At 49.7% G+C, this 21,972-nt stretch overlaps 2 protein-coding genes across 10 annotated transcripts in view; one reads left to right on the top strand and one right to left on the bottom strand.

Annotated features, from left to right (window-relative positions):
- The window catches only part of Safb (scaffold attachment factor B), a 28,948-nt gene extending 15,010 nt beyond the window's left edge, over nt 1-13,938 (bottom strand). Inside the window, exons 1-5 of one of the 3 annotated variants that reach the window (XM_020166514.2) lie at nt 13,600-13,937; nt 10,334-10,418; nt 4,833-4,897; nt 4,549-4,752; nt 2,073-2,135 (exon numbers count right to left, since the gene is read on the bottom strand). In XM_020166514.2, the coding sequence (XP_020022103.1) occupies nt 2,073-2,135; nt 4,549-4,752; nt 4,833-4,897; nt 10,334-10,418; nt 13,600-13,788 (606 nt within the window). In that variant the 5' untranslated portion in view covers nt 13,789-13,937. Of the gene's footprint in view, nt 1-2,072; nt 2,136-4,548; nt 4,753-4,832; nt 4,898-10,333; nt 10,419-13,599 lie in introns of all 3 variants that reach the window. The other 2 variants (XM_020166515.2, XM_074054392.1) reach the window with 2 other exon arrangements.
- A 192-nt stretch (nt 13,939-14,130) lies between these two features.
- Safb2 (scaffold attachment factor B2) overlaps nt 14,131-21,972 on the top strand; it is a 49,120-nt gene continuing 41,278 nt past the window's right edge. For 4 of the 7 annotated variants that reach the window (XM_074054396.1, XM_074054394.1, XM_074054395.1 and 1 more), the window contains exons 1-4: nt 14,133-14,459; nt 15,562-15,649; nt 20,512-20,576; nt 20,661-20,867. In XM_074054396.1, the coding sequence (XP_073910497.1) occupies nt 14,274-14,459; nt 15,562-15,649; nt 20,512-20,576; nt 20,661-20,867 (546 nt within the window). In that variant the 5' untranslated portion in view covers nt 14,133-14,273. Of the gene's footprint in view, nt 14,460-15,561; nt 15,650-20,511; nt 20,577-20,660; nt 20,868-21,972 lie in introns of all 7 variants that reach the window. The other 3 variants (XM_074054398.1, XM_074054397.1, XM_074054399.1) reach the window with 3 other exon arrangements.

Raw genomic sequence — 21,972 nt, 5'->3', positions numbered from 1 at the left:
GTATCTGTGCCTTGCCTCCAGTAGTGTCTGCATTCAGCACCCTACTCGTGTGCCTGCCCTGGGCTTGAGTGAGCTCCGGGGCCTCAGGCCTTCATCCTGCAGTTGCTCTGTACTGCTTTGCACACTGAGCTCAGGGTATCTCCTCGAGAGCTTCCCTAATGGCTCCCTCTCTCATTTGGCCTACTGTCCACCAAGGGCCCACATCTGCTAGGCACAGGTGGTGCAGTACTGTGGAGCGGCAGTCAACTCTGAGCATGACTGCCAGTGCCTCAGGGGCACAGGGATGACTAGTTTTGGTGGTTGGTGCCTTTGGCACCATCCATCCCAACACAGTGATCAGAGTGACTGAGTAACTAGAAAGGATACACAGCAGGCGGGCAGCAGATGGATTGTGAATCTGCACATCCCACCCCAGGCCAGGCCTCTTCCTAAGAGGCACAAGAGTGCCTTGTGCACTGCAAAGGGGCAAGACAGGGCCAGGTCTCACTTTTGACTCATGTTTCTGCCCTGCTGGCCAAAGGCACCTAACACCCTGAAGGTGCCTCCTGCAGCCCACTGTGCTACTTTGGACACCATTGTCCTCATGTTTTCACCTACTTTTTTTTTTTGGTGGGACTAGGAGTTTGAACTCCAGGCTTTGCCACTGGCAAAGCAGGGACTCTACTGCTTGAGCCACACCTCCAGTCCATTTTGCTGGTTATTACGGATATGGAGGTTCACAAACTACTTGCCCAGATGGGCCTTGAACCTCGATCCTCCCAATCTCAGCCTCCCCAAGAAGCTAGGATTACAGGTGTGAGCCACAAGTGCCCAGCTCACTTACTTTTAATCTGTATAGTGGAGGAAGGCAGAGACTAGGACTGGAGCAAACCATCTGTCTCAGCAAAACAGTGCCCTCCTTAACTTTAACTTTGTCAGCAGGCCCTGCCCACTCCCGCTGCACACCTCTGCTCCCCCTCCTTAACAGCTCTAGAGAGAAGCAAACTTGTCCTATTTTGTCCTGGGAGGAAAGGCACACTATTTTTACATGGAGTCCTCGTCTAGAAAGATACCACAGACAAGATCTGGCTCCTCCTCTGCTTTTGGAGTCAGGAGTGGCTTTGTTTCTCCACAGCTGGAGCGACATGAACTCCAAAAGGTCTGCCCCTCCTAGAGGTTGGAGCCTTGCCTCCAATCCCACCAGCTCCCTTGCTGGGTTTGGCAGAAGCAGAGATGGAGTCAGAAAAATGATTTCTACCCAACAGCACAGGTGACAGGAAGAACAGGCAATAGCTGACCACACGTTGACTTCCTCACAAATCATCCTAGTGAAAGCCAGGCAGCCAGTCACCTAAGTACCTTGCACCTTGCACCTTGGTAGGCTGACCAAAATGTGAGTTCTCTCTGATTTATTGTAAAGTTTCACATCTCCACAAAATGGTCAAACAGCCAAAAGAAGTTATGAAAAGAAAGCAAGCTGGGCAGTTTCCACAGAAAGGCCTACCGCCATCCAGATTCTCTTCCCCAGTAATGAATGATATTACAGGGTGAGCATCCCTAACCAGAAGTGCTCCAAACCCAAAACTTTGTGTGTACTGTTGAGGCACAGCAAGCAAATCCCACAGCTGACGTCCCAGGGTAGGCTGCAGTTAAAAGGCAGGTGCACTGAAAACCATGCAGAAAATGACCTTCAGCTGCAGAAGATGTGCATATGTATCGTGGAGTTTGTGTTGAGACTCCCATCCCCAAGATATCTCACTACCTATGTCAACATTTCAAAATCCAAAAGAAGCAAAACACAAGAATAAAAAAACCCCGAGCCTCTTGAAACACTTCAGACCTCAAGCACTTCGGATAAGGACTCATAAGGCTGCAACAGAACAGTGCCGACATGCGTGTGAAGTGGAACCAAGGGGGACGTCCCTGGCTCCAAGCACACTCTACTTGGGGGAAAGCAGACTCCACCCCCCCCACCCAGTGCTGACAAGTAAACAAACCTCAAAATGAATGCTAGCTGGGATTACCAGGCAATATGTGCAGTGGTTTCCAGAAACTGCTCTAAATCTGATCTAAATCTGAGACACACAATTTACCTGCAATATAGTGAGGTCAGATGATGGAGAGTCTACATTGTTAATGGTTTCCTTGTCATCTACCTGCGAAACAAAGGCAGAGTACAACGTATCACATCAATAGCTGTGCAGCCCTGAAGACCACTGAGGAGGAAATGGTCAAAACGGTGCATACTGTGCATACAAAAGGCTGCTGGCACAGCACCAAGATCGCCGTGTGAGAGGAGCACAAGAGAGACAGAGCGCAGGCAAGACACAGACTCTCCAGGGGACCAGGGCACCAGGATGTTCTGCCAGAAGCAGTATCTACAACCAGAATGCTGTGTGGGGCCTTTGGCCACACAGATGCTACTGATGCCAGGACAGCTGCCCCAGGGCACCCTGGCCAGCCCTGCCTCCTAGGGCTTCTTGGCCTGCCTGTGGGGACAGGAGCACAGGGCTGGAAAAGCCCAAGCAGCTCATCTACACTCCACCTGCACAGGCTGTGCCTGCTATGGTGAGGGATTCTCCAATAAGGAAAGGAGATTCAGATGCTTTCTGACTCAAAATAATTTTGGCTGTTAGGTGCCCTGAAGGCAGGTCTGTTTTTGGGGTAGATGTTTCTGAGAACTTCACAGCGAGCAGGTATCTTCCTCGTCTTTACCACTCAGGATAAAAGCCTGGGCTGGACCAGGAGCATACACATTGAAAACCATCTCCTCACAAGGCAAGGGTCAGCCCAAGTGTAGGCCGTGCATACCACAGACCACCCCCATGCTACCTGTGGGTGAGATGGCATGGTATTCCAAACCCTCCCTCCTAGGGACAATTTTAGTGTAGCTGTGGTGGCTGGGCAACAGAACAGCTGCACAAGGCAGTACATCTCATAAGGGCTCCTGAGACTTGCTCTATGCTAGGCACTGTTTTAGGGCAGGGATCAACAAATGCTTCCTATTAGGACCACCTAGGAAATACTGTGTCAGGCTGAAGGTCTGTCACAACTCCTGATCTCTGCCACTATAGTGCAAAGAAGCAAGCCATCAACACAATAAACAGACATGCTGTGTTCCAATCACATTGTATTTAGAAAAACAGGCAGACGGCCACTTTGGTGGCTTCTGGACTTAGCACCCAATCATTTAAACCTCCTCAATGCTATTTCTTTTGCAATGGAAGCCCAGAGAGGATAAGGAACTTGCCCAAAGTTATACAGCAAGTGACCGACCTTTAGAGAAAATGCTCTCAACTCTTTTAACTACACTGCTTCTATGAAGTCTTAATTATTTAACCATTATTGGAAGACATTTAGGGACGTTTCAAATTTCTTGTGACAGACTCTATTATCTTGTTATCAGGAGAGCAGAATGCAGCCTTAAGGATATGTAGCCAGGAGACATGGCGTATGCTGGGGCCACTGCACAAGTGCTCCTGCTACTCATGTGAAGGAAGCTGGTGAATGAGCTGCACCAAAAGACAAAACAATTTCACCCCCATTTGTATCAGAATAGCTCTCAGCCAGTTCTCAAATCAAATCCCCCAAAGACAATTTGCTATCTCCAAAGCCACTCTGAGTCAGTTCAAAGAGGACTCCACGAACACTGTGGAGACCAAGACCATGGACAAGCACAGAACAAGTTTTCACTACAGAGCTGGGGTCCCTGAGGCTGAGCCCCACAAAATAACCACAGATGCCTCTCAGCTTGGCATTCCCACTGCCTTGGCTGTGTCGTGTGAAGGCCAATCCTCACATAATGATATGCTTTGATAAAGTCAATGGCACTGAGACAAGGTAGAATGAATCAGGCACAGGGACTCCACTGGCCTCATCTTTTTTTTTTTTTGGCGGGGGGGGGGGGGCGCAGTACTGGGGTTTGAACTCAGGGCCACGTGCTTGCTAGGCAGGCACTTTACCACTGAACCATGCTTTTAGCCTAGCTCTGTCATGAGCTGCGTGTTTCCTGGAGACACTTCTTACCTCTTTACTCCTCAATTTCCTCACCTCTGAAATGGGCACAAGTCTCGGTACCTCATACTGTTAGAAGGATTATAGGATATCTAACACTTAATACCTGGCAGGTAGAGTTCAGTAAGAGTCATTATAACAACCTTATTATAGCTTGGTACATTTCTAGCATAAAGACAGTGAAGGCTGTGAAAACAATGTGAAGGTTAGTATCAGAGGCTGACTATGCAGGGCATCTAAGGTTTCCTAGCAAGTAATGGTTAGCTTCCCACCTCTCCCTTTCAGAATTTTCAAGGCACCCGAGCCCTCACACCACAGACCAACATGTCACGCAAGGAAGGGTATGTACAGCTGTCCCCAATGTCCCATGCTGTACCATGCAAATGGACAGCAGATCTGATCTGTGTGCACTTATAAGATGTCAGTTTCAGCCAAGTACAGTGCGTTTTCAGCTTCTCCTAGATGTACCACGTGCACGGTAAAGCTTGTCACCTCCCAGGACACTGGAGGATGACACACTCAGGGTGGCTCCAGAGACCCTGCCAAGTTACCTACACCATGTTCTTGAAGCTGCTCCGGAAGCTCTTTCATCTCCCCCTCGAGCTCTCTGCTGTCAGACAGGGACTCCGGGAGGTTGTCCGCATCCTCCTCCTCCACGCAGTCCGCCACGCTGCCATTGTCAATCTCAGCTTCATCCAGAACACTGATGTCCATCATATCAATGTCCTGCAAGTTCTCCAAGCTGGTCTCCACATCCTCCTGCGACAATATGAACGGAAAGCATCAGGTGCCGCTACTGGCTCACCCCCTTGCTCATCTGCTAACTAGGTTGCACCTACCTGGCCATCCCCCGAGTTCTCCTCCAGCCCGTTATCTTCCACGCCCTCTTCCTCTGCTTTCCGCCCTGACAAGACAATCATTGAGGTAGGACATCAGTGCTCTGCGCTTCCTGGAAGCAGCCAGGAAAACTGTACAGGCCCTGAGTACCACAGATATGGACCCCTCAACTGCCTGTGTCACTTCCCAAGTCAGAGATCTCTCGGTGCGCAGCCTACCCCAGTAGCATCCCCACAGTCCCCAGAAGGGCTCTCAGGAGGGTGACGATGTTGGCAGAGAGAAAAGCACCTGACACAAATGCATGGTTTCAGTCATACACAGGGTTCCCTGCAGAAATGCTGCTATAAAGCAGAACACAGAGCAGCAAAAGAAACGAAGGAGCCAGCGCCTGGAGTCGCTGTCCTTCCCCAGTGGACATAACCACCACTGCTCTGTGCATGCTTCACGTCCATCAAACACTGAACATCATTCAATATTCCTAACACCACGGCATTGGCCCAGTGCTGCCTTATCCATAACCACAGCTGGAAACTAGAGAACGAATGCTTAGCTACTAACAGCCCTGCTCATTCTTTTTATGCACACAGCTAGATGTCATCTTAGGACATATTTCCTGTGAGATGCCCCAGAGGAAGGCTGCTCTGATGCCCATGGCTCAGCAGCACTGAACTAAAGTGCAATCCTCCCCAATGTTTTTGAGGCAAGAAAGGAATGCCGGTCCTTACCCAAGTGGGTCTCATGACTACTTAGGTTGGATTTTCTTACATCTGGACTCCCAAGAATTTCTCGTGTATGTCCTTTCCCCATGTTAAAGCTTCTGGTCCATTCCTGTCACATGGTATAAGGCACAGCCCCTCCGACATGTCTTCACTAGGCTTTTAGCTTTCTTCATGGGTGTTCAGTAAATCCCACTCTCCAGCAACTGAAGCTATGGGTTTCCCCTTTATGCTTACACGCACTCCTCCGCACTAAGTCTACACAACACTCCCTACACTGAGTTCTTTTGGGGCTTTCATCTTAGCATCGACTGCTAGTGTTGTGCTGATGTAAAGTGATTTGCAACCGTGCTTTGCCTTGATGTCATATTCCTGCATGTCTGGGTCTATGGACTCTGCTCTCTTCTACTCATCTGTTGCTTGCTCTAGTTGTACTGATGTGCCACGACACTGTTTCTTCTAAATACAAAGAACCAAAATTAGCCACAAGAAAAGGAAGCAAAGAGGCACTGGAAGGAATGACTTCACTTCAAGACTCTGTTTAAAGAAGTTAGTGACTTAAGGTTAAAAAAATTTTAAGACATTAAAAAGCTAGAGACACTTTTTTAGGCAGCTTAAAAGTGTTTGGAAAAGTCATCTGCCCCATTCCCCTTGCCCAACTTCCCAAGTTTCTTCACTAGTCCATCATTCATTTTCTAACATTCAAAATCTGTCTGGAGCTGGTGGTTCATGGCAGGTGTGCACTTTCAGAGTAACAAATGCAAAACTCTAAGTAAGGATATGAGAAGTAATAAAACTGAAGCAAAAATGGAAATCACTAATTGAGATGGCAAGAAGGAAAATGTTCAGGCTTGCTTAAACTAAAGTGAGAGCTTCTAATGTGAATAATAGTCAGGGTATGACGTATGTAAAACATGGCTCTGGAAGACAATGTCTCAAAAGCGAAGCGTGGGCATGGGGCTCTGTTTTGGTGACACTGCCCAAGGTACAGTGCACTGCTCAGCCTCCTGAATGGTCTGGGGGAAGCTGAAGCCGTGACTCTAGAAAACCCCTTTCCCAATGGGAAAGCCAACTTCATAAGTCTACTAAGTGTTGTTTCAATTATAAGGAAACTAGGTATTACTTCAATACCTAGTCTACATTAATAACCGATTTTTTTTTTTGGCAGTACTGGGGTTTGAACTCAGGGCCTCACGCTTGCTAGGCAGACATTCTACCACTTGAGCCACTCCACCAGCCCTTTTTTGTGATGGGTTTTTCAAGATGGGAGGTCTCAAAAACTATTTTCCCAGGCTGGCTTTAAAGCTCGATCCTCCTGATCTTTGCCTCCTAAGTAGCTAGGGTTACAGGCTGAGCCACCAGCTCCTGGCTGCTGCTTTTATTAATTTGTTTTCTGCAGTGCTAGGGATGGAACCCAGGGCCTTGCACATGCTAGGAAAGCACACTGCCACTGGGTTGTACGCCACACCTACTTGGTGGTATTTTTGACAAAACCGTCTAGCTTGATTGCAATCATGAGGGGAAAAAAAACAAAGCAATAAAACTCAAACTGAAAACAGGCTACAAAACAACTGATCTGTAGTCCTCAAAAATGGCTCAAGTGGTACAGCATATGAGGCCATGAGCTTCAACCCCAGTACTGTTAAAAACAACAAAAAGACGCTGTCACAAAAACAAAGTCTAAGGAAGTGGCAGATTAAAAGAAAATAGAAACACATCAACAGAATGCAATGCATGACGCTAGGTTTTTTTTTTTCTCTTCTGAGCTATACACAGCAATACTGGAACAACTGCCTGAATGTAAATAAGGTCTAAGATCAGGCAACAGTACCGCAACCAATGTTAATTTTCCTTCCCTCCCCCCTTCTCTTTCTTTCTTTTCATTCACTGATTCATTTATTGGTGCTGGGATGGAACACAGGTCCTCACAAATGCTGAAGCAAGCATTCGGCAGCCTCAATGTTAATTTGGTTTTGAAGATTATGGTTAAACAACGTCCTTGCTTTCAGGAAACACTGTAGCATGCAGGCAAAGGGGCTCATGCCTTGCTGCTTATCAACAAGCTGTGAAGGAGAGAGAGAAGTAGGGGGCTGAAGGGGAGAGGAAAAGCCTTTGAAAGTACATCATACAATCCAGCAGCCAAGTGAAATAGGTTGGCAGCACTGCCCATACCAAAGATTAAGACTTTCAAGACTGAAACACACAGAGCAAGTCAATTGACAGTTGGGGTAAAAACAGACCCAATATTTTCTATGGAGACAGTCCTTGTAACTCAAGGGGCACACAATCCAGTAGGAAAATAGGCAAAGGGCAGGAAAAGGCAGTTCAGAAAATATGAGCAGCCAACTGCCAGAAACTGTCTAACTTGTGAAGAAATTCTAACGAGAGCCTCCCAGAAGAGAAATAGAGATGAGCACAACTGAAACACTTTTCTTCTAACAGGCAACTCTGAAAACAGCACTCAGCATTAAGTGAGAGTTTAAAGAGCTAGACACACCACCACACTGTTGGTAAAGATGTTAACCAGTACAGCCTATTGGAGAGGTATTTGTTGGTAGCTATTTTAAAATAGAATGTTGTATCGTCTGATCCCTAAATTCTATTACTAACTTAAAAAAAAAAAAGAGTATATATACAGACAGATACACATATATTCCAGGTAAGAGGTGTAGCTCAAGTAGTTGAGCACCTGCTTTTCAAGCACCAAGTCCTGAGAGAGTTCAAACCCCAGTCCCACCAAAAATAAATTCTTTATATTTCTTTTCCAGGTCCATTAATCTGTCATCCCAACTACTCAGGAAGTTGAGACAGGAGGTTCACGTGATCCCAGAAGTTTATGACCAGCATGAATGGCATAGTGAAACCCAGGCTAGAAAACAAAAACAAAACCCAAAGAACAAACATATTAACTTTAAGAAAAAATTCTGGTTCACAGCAAATGATAACAGGGGAAAAAAACCCTCAAAAGACACTAGTAATGAGGAGCCTGACAAGTGTCACTATTTTCATACCGAGGAGCTGCTGTCTGGCTGCTCAAGGAGGTAGGCCTACTTATTTTATTTGTAGCACCATGTAAAAACATTGCCACCACGCTGACTGGTAAACAGCAAATTACAGAAGATTTTGTATAGCAGGACCAGCTTTTTTTCTTTTGACAGCACTGGGGTTTGAACTCAGGGTGTTACACTTGACTGACAAGCACTCTCCCACTTTATAGACAACCACCAGCCCTCTAGCCAACTTTTTGCCTGGGGTGGCCTCAAACCACAATCCTCCCAATCACTGCCTCCAAAGTAGTCGGGATTAAACATGTGATTCATCATGTCCAAACCCTAACTTTTCTTTTAAGGAAAAAAAAACTACATGCATAAGAGGGTGTGTGCATATTTATATACTGACTTTGTTTTTTGGTGGCACTGACGTTTGAATTTAGGGCCTCACGCTTGCTAGGCAGGCGCTCTACCACCTGAGCCACCCTGCCAGCCCTCTTTTGTGTTGGGCATTTTCGAGATAGGGTCTCACAATCTATTTGCCTGGGCTGGCTTCAAACCACCACCCTCCTGACCTCTGCCTCCTGAGTGACTGGGATTACAGGTGTGAGTCACCAGCGCCCAGCATATACTGACTTTTAAATGACTAGATGCAGTCTGGAGAGCATGTTACAACTTCTACTAGAGAGTTGCCTCCTGACAGGGCAGGAGCCTCTCTTTTCTACCTCAATGCACATACATACCTGACAAAACTTCAGTGCAGGTGTTTGTTTTTACCAAAAGAAAAGGGGATAGAAAGCAAAAAAAGGAGATGCCCAGCACTATCCTTCCCCAGCAAGTTGTCTTTCTGTTGAGTTTCCAGTACTTTTTCCCTTAACACAGACATTTACTCTGGCAAAGGAGAAACAGTGGTCACTGGGGCTGTTCTGCCAGTGCCTACCCCAAACAGCATGGCTGACACTGGGTCACCACTTTGACCCCATCCCTGCTATGGCCAGGGAACAGCAGTATTTTTTGCACTTTTGGGGTCTGAGCAACAAGGCCTTCAATTATCAAAAGAACTTTTGGAATGGTCCCAACACCCGCCTCAAGTTAATTCATACAAGTTATTGAGCAGAGAGGAAAGACAAGACACAGTCCCACCCTCAAGAACCCAGTCCCCACACAAAACAGGAGGACAGAAGCATCACATCAAGGTTCTAGGAGCTAGGCCCTGAGAATGCAAAGAACCTGAGGAGAGCAACTTGCTACTCACGGTCTCAGAAGCTGCCTTTCTCTGAATTGTGCATGCCTGAATACAGACAGATAGGAAAGAGAGGTGGGCAGAGCCCAGGAGCTAGGGCACAGAGAGCCAAGAGGATGAGCAGCAAGAAGTGGGGGGTAGGGCGGGGGCTGGGTCAGATGGCTCAGATCAATCATGTCATATGCCATGTGGCTTTTCTTCTGGCAGCAGTTTTTGAAAAAAATATGACAATTCTGTGTTGGTCACATGCTACGTAAGAGGAAATAATTTTCTGCTGGTCTGAGCAATAGCAGAGTCAGGAGGTCCTAACATTATCTATTTCAAGCTGACAGGTCTGGAAAAGCACAAGACGTCGACCACTCTACAGGGCCAACAGATAAAGATACAGGCATCCCTGCCACCCCTGGCCAGAAATCCCAGCCCCATGATGACAGAACACAGGGGAGAGACCTTGAGAGAAAGAAGAACTTCCCAGAAGGCTCAATTCACAGGTGGCCGCCACAGGGCCCAAACACAAAGGAGGCCTGCACACACAATTATCAAATCCTCAATACCTTTGCTGGATCGCTTTGACGCTTTCTTGTTTCCCTCAGAAGTAATTTCAATTTCATCAGGGTTCCCACCTTCATCTTCAATTGCCTAAAGAAGGGGAAAAAGAAAAGATGACTAAGGAAGTCAGCACCCAGCCAGGCAGAGATGAGCACATCCTAGCTACTTAGGAGACAAGAGGACAACCTGAATTCACAAGTTCAAGACCAGCCTGGGTAGCCCCACCTCAGAACAAAAGATCACAATGCAGACTCACTCTCACAGCACCTTCAGGTGAGCCAGGAACCCAGTTAGGAGAACTGAGGACACTGTCATCCCACCGAGCATCTGTCCTGCCTAATCACTTGCTCCTTGGCTCTCCACAGAACAAGGACTGTGGAGGCAGAGGATTCGGAGAGTTCTTAGCTGTGTGGGCTTAGGCAGGTTTACTTAATCACTCTGAGTTCTCTTTCTAGAACATGGGGCAAATAACAGTATTTTGATTCTGCAAGCTGTTGCAAGGACTCTATTATCCACATAAAGCAAACAATCAACAAACAAAGAGCTCGTGCACTCATGGTATTCCCAGGCCCCGAAGAACTCAAGCGATAGCACGAATTTTCCTCTGGCTTTACCTAGCACTGTGCTGTGTAATAATGCAGTGCTACAGCCCCCTCTACACCATGCCCGTCCCTGGGCCTATCTGGAGACAACAAAATGCTCACACTCTCTGAGCTCCTTCTGTGGACTAAGCATGGGTCACACACACTACGCATTGCTTCCCCTAATCCCAATCCCACCCACCTACCCACGGCTGCTCTGTAAAAGCATGCTCTCACTCAGTGGCCCTGCTTCACAGGACACATAATTGAAAGGATTTCTTTGCAAGCCCTGCCTCTCACCCCAAAAATTTGCCATTCAGAGGACTAGTGCACCCCCAATCCCACACAGTGGCCGGCACTTGGCAAATCAGCACTGATCGTGACACTGATAGTGTGATGGCAACACTAGCCCTCAGCGATGACCTTCCCCTGCTGCACTGTTCTACTGCGAGCTCCTGTTCCCATTTGTTTTTGTGATACTAAGGATCAGTCCCAGCAAAGGCCTCAAACATAATAGGCAGCTGCACCCCTAACCCCCAAGTCTCACTTAAGCCCTCTTGAAACACTGTGCAGGCCCAGCAGTCTCAAAGGTTCTTAAAAGCTTGTCAGCTTGATGTACGAATTCAGAACAAGGCATGGGCTTGCACACCTAATCTGTCCCAGCAGCAAAGCAAACCTTCTTCTTCTCCAGATGTCAGGAATAGGGAATGGTCCCTTGCCCGCCTGCTGGGGATAGTCAATCCTGAAGCATCACCAGATCAGAACTGCACAAGGCAGGAGGTGTCCCATTCTACCCCTGGGCACAGGGCTCTAAGGTCATCTCTTGGGAACTACTGGGCACAGGGCTCTAAGGTCATCCCTTGGGAACTACACACCAAGCCATCCTTGCAAGCCTTAGCAAATCCCTCCACCAATTGCTCCTTTGCCCTTCCTGGAAAAGTAAGAGGACTACCACCTGGCAACAGATGTGGTGAGAAAAGCAGTGACTACAGACTTGCTCAGGCAGGGCAGCACCTAGCTATTGGAAGGGTGGTATTTCTGTCTGTACTGAGACTACTCCTCTCAAAAACTGAAAGGAGGGAGAAGGAAACCTGGACAGGTTCATATTTTTTTCTTTCTTTCTTTTTTTTTTTGTAGTACTGGGATTTGAACTCAGAGTCTACACCTTGAGCCACGCTACCAGCCCTTTTGTGGTTTTTTTTTGAGATAGGGTCTGAGAAACGATTTGCCTGGGGCTGGCTTTGAACCCTGATCCTCCTGGTCTATACTTGAGTAGCTAAGATTACAGTCGTGAGCCACCAGCAACTGGCTGGATTAGGATTCTTGAAGTCACGCTGCTGTCCGCCACCAGCCTGACAGGGAAGCTTAATGACAAGGAAGCAGCTGTGCAGGCAAGGACAACCCTCCCCAGTGGGCTGGGTTGAGGGGAGGCCCTGCTGGCTAAGAACGGGGAGCACATCTCCCAGCTGCTCCCTCTGCCTTCCTAGCAGTTTCCCCAGATAAATCTTGGCCAGCAAACTTCCTGCCCAGTAAAGCCTTGGTATCCATGGAGAAAGAAACAGGAGATGGAGTCCTGAAAAGGCCCCATCACTTCTGGGCACATCAAGTACCCACTTCTGAGACTAAGTCTTCATTAGCCAAGCAGGTGGTCTTCCCAGGTTTCTTAATAACAAGTGTCAACAAACACAAAATGTCTGATCTATGCCTGGCAGAGAATGGTGCTGAGATCCCAAGACCTCAGCAGGGAGACAGGAGAGTGGAAATGCAACCCAAGTGATGAGGAAAACACAAGGGCCAACAAGGGCAGGACATTTAACTGTGTTACTGCAAAGGGAGTCCTCAGAATACCCCAAAGGAGAGGTTGGAGTCCCCAGCTACGAACAACAAAAGGTGGCACAGAGAGTCAAATTTGTTTACATGTGCCAGGCAACAGGCCAAGCTGGTCCACGTGACCTCATCTAGCCCGAAAGCAAACGCAATACCATTTTCCTTTTTCTTTCCCCTTCTCTCTTTCTCTTCCTTTCTGGAAAAAGAAAAGATTCACAAGGGGTTCAAGTCTTCCTCACCCACGATCAGGCCACTGGGGCCTGGCAGGGTCCCCAGTGCGGGCAGATGATCCTCGGACACCCACTCTGCCCGCCTCTGGGGGAGTTGAGGATATTTTGGAAAAGTCCAACCGAACCGAACGTGTCATTTCTGACCGCCGACAATGGCTCCTTCTGCCTGCCACGTCCCTTCCCCCGTCACTGTACGAGGCTATCGCAAGGTTTTCCTTTCGCCATTCCCCTCATCCGGGGCATGTTCTCGGGCTGCGGCCCCCAGCGAGTCCGGGAGCCTCTCCCCCGAACCCGGGCCTGGCTTCAAGTCCCGCAGTGTGACCTTAGCCTTGTCCCTCGTCCCGACCCCCAGGAGAGGACTTCGCAGCTCCCCACACCGGTGCGGGAAGAGACGGCGGCCGAGGACCGCTGCTCCAGTCCGGGTTCCGCATCCTCCCTCCTTTTCCTCGCCCCAGCGCGGCGCTGGGATTTGAACTCGGGCACGGCCGGCCTCGCAGCTCCCGCGGGGCCTGGAAGCAGCCGGGAGCCGCAGGCGCCGGGCCGGACATAGGCCGCGGGGTCGACCCGGGGGCGGACCCGGGGCCACCGCGGCGGTGCGGGGCTCCTAACCCACCCCCGGGGCCCCGGCCCTACCTTTTTCAGCCGCTCCATCAAAAAGCTCTTGTTGCCGCTCGAGTCCAGATTCCGTTTCCTCAGCTCCGCCCGCAGGTCAATCACCCGCAGGTCGCTGAGCCGCCGCGTCCCGGTCTCCGACGAAGCGGAGCTCAGAGCCGCTGCGCCCGCCGCACCCGAATCTCCTAAACCCGACAGAGTCTCCGCCATTCCAGGGACCCTGGCTCCGCCGTCCACTTCACACACAACCGGGCCGGTTTTATCTCGGCTCCTAGCACAAAATGGCGCCGCCTGAGAGGGAACCGCTCCAGCCTCCCCGGCGCGCCTCACTTCTGCGCAGGCGCACCCGGCGCGAGGTCGACGCTGCCGGTCGCCTCTGCACATGCGCGTTGGGAACCTGAGGGAGGGGTGCGCAGACGCGCTGAGCCTTGTCGGCCTCCCTTTGCCTGAGGCAGTGACGCATGCGTGCTGCAGTTACGGCGCCTGCGCACTGAGGCAGGGGACATAGCGTCTGTCAGCGAGCGAGCGCTTCGGCTGCTGAGAACGCGCGTAGGACCGGCGCGCATGCGCGGCCGTAAAGCGGGGCGGGAGGAAGCGAGTGCGTTTTCCTCTTAGGCATCGCCATTTTGTGCTCAGAGCCGCTACAGCCGCTGGCGGTGTAGGACTGAGTCTGTGGCGGGCCCGGGGAAGCGAGGATGGCGGAGACTCTGGCAGGGTCGGGCGACTCGAGCTGTGGTACGACTGCTCTCGGGTCTGGCGCCTCGGACACCGGGACGCGGCGACTCTGCGACCTGCGGGTGATTGACCTGCGGGCGGAGCTGAAGAAGCGGAACCTGGACACGGGCGGCAACAAGAGCGTCCTGATGGAGCGGCTCAGGAAGGTGAGGCGGGCTGTCACCGCGATCCCCGACTCGGGGCGCCACCGCACCAGGGGACCCGGCTATGCGACCTTAGCCCGTCACTTGCCCCTCTCTCGAGCCTCGCTTTCCAGTCAGATGTCCCAAGTGCATGTAACCCGGGGTTGTTGGGGATCAGGGTGGCCTGGGACCCGTCCCCCCGGCTCAGGTTGGAGACTTGGCTCCGTGACCTTGGCTAGGTGTTTTCCCTTCTCTGCTGCACCTCGGCTTCTTCCGCTGGAGGAGAGTGCGACAGGTGCTACCCCTGGGCCTTTGCACCAACCACGTACTCCATTCTGGTTACCAGGGTGGAGTCTGTTGTTCCGGGTCTGCCTGAGATGTCACCACCCTGCCCCTGCTTATCTTATCGCCCCGTGTTTGTGCTCCTCTTTGCAAAACTTAGCACAAACTTGGGCATGTGGGACAGCTGGAGGAGGGTAGGGACCTGGTGATGTCTCAGTCCTGCACCGAGCAGGTGGCACGCACCTGTGGAGCAAAATAACCACTTCTCCCGGTGGACCCCCCCCCCACTCAGCCCTCTGCCCTGGCTGGGCTTATTGCAGTCTCTCTGTCAGTACTTGTCCCCTCGTATAACTTTCCAGGACAAGCCTTGGCTATGGGAGGGGGCTGGTCATTTAGGGGACTGGTCATTGACCCTGATTCTGCAGCCTGGGCTGATAGCCTCCCTGTTCTTTATCTTTTGGACCTGTCAAGGGCCAGGTTGTGCTGGATTCATCCTGTACTTTTTGGATCTGCAGCCCAAATAGCAGAAGTAGAGTTGCTGTCGTCAAGATCTCCTTTACTTTAATGTGTTGGGAAGTCCTTACTTAGAACAGCAGGAGCCGGTCGCCATTGGCTCACGCCTGTAATCCTAGCTACTCAGGAGGCAGAGATCAGGAGGATCATGGTTTGAGGCCAGTCCAGGCAAATAGTTCATGAGACCCTATCTTGAAAAAAACCCATCATAAAAAAGAGCTGGTGGAGTGACTCAAAGTGTAGGCCCTGGGTTCAAAGCTCAGTGCCACATAAAAAGAAAGAATAGCGTATGCAAGCCCACTCTTCCTAACTATCCATCCTCTCCTAACAGGCAGTTCAGGAGGAATGGCAGGATCCTGGGGAAGGTGGCATCGACTTGGAAACAACAAGCAAGAGGACTGCAAAGAGATGTGCCAAAGGTACCTGCTGGGACACTGCTGCCCAGGCCTGCGTCCTGAGTGCCATCCCAGTGCTGGCCTCAGTGGCTCAGGTCTGAGAAGTAGCCTCGCTTTTTGCCACCTAATGAGGGGAGGTGCTAGGGTAAAGTAGGATGCCTTTGGGAAACGCTCCAGCTGATTCTGTCAGGCTTAGAACAGAACCGGCCCAGGCCCACCCTTCTCCTTCCCCAGCTGCTCTGGGATGAAATGTTGCCCCTACTTCCTGCCTTCCTTGCTCAAAAATGAGGTCTTCAGCCAAGAAAAATGACGCCAACCTGAGACCCAGCAGAACCCCACTAGACAAGATATCCCTTGGGGTATCTGCACACCGCCTGCATTTAAAAAAAATCACTATATAATTCACAATCCTGTAAATTCTTTCAGATGGACAGTTCAGTGCTGTTTTGTATCTTTACAAGGCTAGGCAACACCACTACTGTGTCAGTTCTGGAATATTCTCATCCCCCAAAAGTAAACCCCATGTCCACCAGCAGTCACAGCTATCCCCTCTGGCAGTCACCACCTCTGCTCGTGGAGACTTGCCCAGTCTGGGCCATTTGCTTTCACTGAGCTGATGTTTCCAAGGCTCATCGTTGTTGGAACCTGTGTCAGGACCTCATTCCTTCAATCCCAGATCCCAGTTATTTTTGGAGGAATTGAATTTCATAAAACTTGAAACCTTGACTGTCCTAATTGGCTGCTGCCCTCGCTGTTAGGTTTTCTAGCAACAAGGATGGCACTATTTGAGATTCCTGGGTGGTGAGCAAGGTGGTTTTGCTTTCTGTGCTGTGGGGATGAAACCTATGGCCTCCCACATGCTAAGTGGATGTGTTCTACCACTGAGCTGCACCCCCAGCTCATTCTCTTGAAAGGGGCTGTGTGCCAGGTGCCGGTGTCTCACACCTCTAATCCTAGCTATTCAGGAGGCAGACATCGGGAGGATCGAAGTTTGAAACCAGCCTGGGTACATAGTTCCAGGAGATCCTGTCTTGAAAGTAAAACCCATCACAAAAAAGAGATGGTGGAATGTCTCAAGTTGTAGGCCCTGAGTTCAAACCCACAATACCACAAAAAAAAAAAAAAAAAAAAGGTGCCATGTAAAATCCCATTCATCTGAAGAAGTGCTGAATTGTGAAGGACAGCTGTGCTTAGAAAAAAAAAATTTTTTTTTTGTATCATTTTCAACAATTTCTGTGTGTTTTTAGCAGCTTTTCTTGGATGAGCAACTTTTCCCTGACACATCTGTTTGAAGCTTGTGCACATGTTTTGAAAGATTAAATTTTTTAGTTAGGTTGCGTAAGTAGTTTGAGTTAAAATTTAATTTTAAGACATTGATGTGTTTTTGTCGTTTTGGAAAGTGCCTGTGTTCCAGCTAGGAACATACTCACTGAACAGGTAGTGATGGGTGGGCCAGGTAGCAAACATATCCACCCCTCCTCTGCTTAGATGGTAAGCTCTTCACCATTTGAAGTGGGGTTTTCTTTGTATTCTTCTCGTCCTATCCCTTTCCTGTTCTGCACTGCCATTTGAACCCAGGGCCTTGCGCATGTCAGCCAAGCACCTTGCCACTCAAGCCACGCCCCCAGCCCTAAAAAGTATGCTTTTAAATAGTTGTGGGAACAATTTGGCCATGTAGTTTAAAACTATTGGTGGGGCTGGAGTTTGAGCTCAGGACTTAGCACTTGCAAAGCAGTCTCTCTACTGCTTGAGCTACACCTCCTTTTTACTCTTTTCACTCCATTTTACTCTGGTTATTTTGGAGATGGGATCTTGAGAACGAGTTGTCCAGGCTGGCCTCAAACCTCCATCCTCCCAATCTCTGCCTCCCAAGTAGCTAGAAATTCAGGTGTGAACCACCAGTTACTGGCTAAAATTTTTTTTTTTTTTTTGCAGTGTCAGGGTTTAAACTCAGGCTCTCATGCTTGCAAGGCAGGCACTCTGCTGCTTGAGCCACTCACCCAAACCCTCAACTAAAACTTTTGAATGTAGGCGCTCATTTAAAGCTGTGAGCCTAGGGGGAGAAATGACCCAAACATTGTATGTACATATGAATAAAAAAAATAATAATAAAATAAATAAAGCTGTGAGCTTTGACATGCTACTCAAAATTTCCTTGGCTCCTGTGAGGGGCACTGGGGCTATTAGAGCAGCCCTAGCTGAAGGGTTGGTGTAGAGCGCACTGTTGCTGCTTGGAACCTTTGTCTGATGAGAAGGGTTCTTGTCCTCTCTGCTTCCAACAGGTAACCAAGCCCAAAGAGGGGGGCGGGTTCTTAGAGCTCAGTCTATGCGGCCATGGTCTCCCAGGTGTTTGGGTGCCTGGTTCACGGTGTGAAGTGTGGACTACACTGGCTTCCAGGTTGAAATAGGTTCTTGTGAATGCTGACAAAGTGTTTGCTCAGGAGAGTTACATGTTTCCCATGGGACCGAACTCAGGGCCTTGCACTTGCCAGGCAAGTGCTCTTCCACTGAGCTAAATCCCCAACCCCTGTTTTCCAACTCTGCAACAAAGTTGAACGAATTTCAGGAATTTAAAACTGCCTCCTCTAAGAGTACAGTGTCACCAGAGGTTGTGAGAGCTGCACCCCATGTAGCTCGAAACAAGGCTCTTCTCTCGCCGCTTCCATGCAGCGAAGTTGGAACGTGGCTTGCATGTCATCGCAGGCCCTTCATACCATCACCACAGGAAAAAGCGGGCAGGCAAGATTTCTGGAAGCTAGTTGGTGGGATCTGAGCTATGCCGATGATGGGCTGGAATTGCACTGGGTGTGGCACCGAAGCTCAGGTTTTTTGTGTATGCATTCGAGCGCTTAGCATCAGTGCTGCCTGTCTGCGAAGCTGTGGTCTCTCTGTCCTGCTAGTGTGTAGGAAGCTCTTGGCGTGCATGTGCTGTTCACACCCTGTGTCACTCTGCGGGCCAGGAGTTGGTACAATCAACACATGTTGTGGATGGTGGATTTGAAACGTAGAGGCTGGGTTGGCTAAAATTGGGGGGGGACGGGTGGGGGAGGGAGACAGTTGAGTTGTCAGCTGAATGACATGGAGCTGAATTATTCTCTGACAAGTGCACATAATAAATAAAACCTGACAGCATTGTTGACAGGCACAAATGATAAAATGTGAAACTCATGGGATCTGATGGGTGATAGAACTACCCACATTAAAATACAGAAGTTGCAGTTTGTATCATCAAAAATTGAGGTTTCTATATGTTTACATTCTTGAGATGTCTCTCCTCCCTCAGGATGGAACCCTGAAAAGCTGGCCCTTGGTGACAGGGTCTCACTGCATAGCCCAGGCTGATCCCCAAATTACAGACCTCCTGCCTCAGCTTCCTTAGTATGGGGGTTACAGGTGTGCCCCACCACGCTTGGCTTTGCACATGCTGTCTTTTGATTTCTGGGTTTTCCTGTGTATTTAGATATTATTCTTTGTTGGAACTAGGGTTTGAACTCTAAGCTTCTTGCTTGTAAAGTGTGCTCTACCATTTGAGCCACACCTCCAGCCCATTTTGCTCTAATTATTTTATTTTTTGGCAGCAATGGAGTTTGAACTCAGGGTCTCACGCTTGCTAGGCAGGCGCTCTTACTTGAGCCACTCTGCCAGCCCTCACTCTGGTTATTTTAGAGATGGAGTCTGGGCTGGCCCTGACCCTTAATTCTCCCAATTTCAACCTCCCAAGTAATTAGGATTACAGGTGTGAGCCACCGGTGCCAGGCCTTAGATGTTCTCTGAAATCACCATTGTTTTGAAGGTTACAAGGCACAGCAGGGGCACTGCTGATGGTGTGGACTGAGCAGTGCTGTGTGACAGAGCAGCATCGCTGGCCACCAGGTGCCACTTACCACCCTACAGTTACACAGTTGTGACAAGAAATACCTCACACTTTACCCCCACACACATACTGGTGTGCCATGCATGAATGCAAATGCGCTCAATTTGGTTTCCTTTTTTGGGGGGAGGGGCTGAACTCAGGGCCTCAGGCTTGCTAGGCAGGTGCTCTACCACTTGAGCCCCTCCCTGGGTATGTTCATTTTAGTTATTCTGGTAGGGTCCTGCACTTGATCCTCCTATTTACGCCTTGAGAGCTGGGATTGTGGAAGGGAACCACAATGTACAACTTGTTAAAATGGGTTCTCCCTAACTTTTTGTCCTACCCTCGCTTTAATCCTCCATCCATCCTCCCAATCTCTGTTTCTCATGGAGCTGGGATTACAGGTGTCAGCCACCATGCCCAGCCCCTGTATCCACTCTTTAGATAGAGTTACTACGTGAATTTTGATTTCCTTAGATATTTTAGTGAGTGTCCAAAAGCGGAGTTCTGGAAACAAAGGCTGTGTGCAGTTGAAAGGATTTGAAACACCACTGCCCAGAGATTTCCCTCCTTTCAAGTCTTGCTGAGATTTGAAGTTCAGGAATTGTCCGTTTGGAGAGGCATGCTGGCCTGCAGCGCTGGGGCTGGCACCCAGGGTCTCAGCACACTAGGAACATGCTCTAGTGAGCCACGTCCCACCTGCTGTGTTAGCATCTGGTGCAGTCTTTGACCAGCAAATGCCTGTCTCTCCTGCGGTCTTTTCTCATTGGGGATGTTTGTCTGGTCTGGGGATTCTGATGTCTCTGGAAGCCTGTGGCTGCTCTGCAGCACTGGATTTGGTGTGTCCTGTCCTAGCGGAGGGCCTATTCATAGCACCAGTTAACAAAATGACATACAGCAGAAGAATACAATACCACTTTTGGCCTTCCTTGTTCTTCCATGCTCTGAGTAAGGGTGAAATCTGTGGTCCTGGGCAAACATTCTGAGACTGGCACCTGAGAGTGACCTGACTCAGCAATTACTCTGTAATTAGGACAGAAGACGGAGGAGGAAGACACTGAAGATAACGGCCTGGAAGAAGATTCCAGAGATGGGCAGGTAGGTGGGGCAGAGGGAAGGCTGCAGTTGCAGCAGCTCTGCACACAGGCCCTCAGGTCACTTATGCCTCTGACTCCTCCCCAGGAGGACAGGGATGCAAGTGTGCAGAGCTTCCAGGACATGGACGTGGTGGGCGTGAGCGTGTTAGACAGACCTGAAGCTGAGGACAGCAGTGCTCCCGACGTTGGGGAGGACAGTGCCAAAGACAGCATCCTCGATTCCTTCTGTGACAGTAAAGAGTACGTGGCTGCGCAGCTGGGACAGCTTCCAGCTCAGCTCGCGGATCATGCTGTAGGTAACTTGGAGCCACGTGGGGTGTGCGAGCAGCCCCGAGGCTCCCCTGCCGGCCAGGGCTGCTGATGCGGGGGAGCCCAGCTAGGTCCCCGTGAGCCCGCGGTCATGTCTAGACCTGGACTGTTAAACACTGTCTAAGCTCCATGCAGGTCAGGTGTTAAGTGCAGATAGCTTTTCAGTAGCACAGTGAGTGTTGCCAGGGTGTTCGGCTGGGGCTCTTCTTAACAGGGTGGATGTCATAAGTTAGACGGCTGATATGGTTTATGAAGGCGGGTTCTCCTTAAATCTGTGGACAGCTCGCACAGAGGGGTCAGGTGGCCGGCACCCTGTTCCAGTGAGGCTGGTGCCCTGTGCAGAGGTGGGCAGGCATCTCCTCCCATGCAGGCTGTGTGGGCACTTTGGTCTTTGTGCTGGTGTCATGTGAATCCGCCTGGGTGTTCATTCAGTAAGACGTTAAGAGTTGTCAATCTGGGGGAGAACTGCTACAGAGGACCAATTTATACCCTGCAGTCAGGTGGTCAGAGGTCAGGACAGCACCTTGGCCTGAAGCACCTGCTTTGCCCTCCTCTCAGTGTAGTGCTGTCAGAGCAGTGGAGGCACCCGTTCTAGGTTGAAATCTAGTTCACTTAAACAGAAAAAAGACCTTGAAGCTGGGCACAGTGGCACCTGCCTGTGACCCCAGCACACTGGAAGCAGAAAGGTGTCAAGTTCCATGCCAGCATATGGGCTACAGAGCAAGATTCTATCTCCAGAAACCAAGGGCTGGGGCTGTCTCCATGGTGAGTGCTTCCCAGCGTGGCTGAAGCTCCAGGGTCCATTTCCCAGCACAGCAAAAGCCAAAAAAAAAGTGAAGGCCTTCATATTTAGAGAACTTTGTGGTGATATGTTTTCCTTTTGTCTGGTGAATAGTAAAAAGAGAGAGATTAAGTTCAGTGTGTGTCTTAAGCTAAAAGTCTTTATTTTAGCAGTAAAGTATTTATGGCCATGAGCTCCTCTGCGGAAGGTGTGGATATGGAAATCCCTGTACCTAGAAACCACACAGGACAGCAGCTTCTCACACTCAGCCGACCCAGCAGAGCAGAGCTGCTGCAGTCTGTGGCTG

Source organism: Castor canadensis, chromosome 14 (assembly GCF_047511655.1).
Source record: "Castor canadensis chromosome 14, mCasCan1.hap1v2, whole genome shotgun sequence".
Lineage (NCBI taxonomy): Eukaryota > Metazoa > Chordata > Mammalia > Rodentia > Castoridae > Castor > Castor canadensis.
The sequence above is the reverse complement of the archived record's forward strand: the minus strand, read 5'-3'. Positions and strand labels throughout refer to the sequence as shown.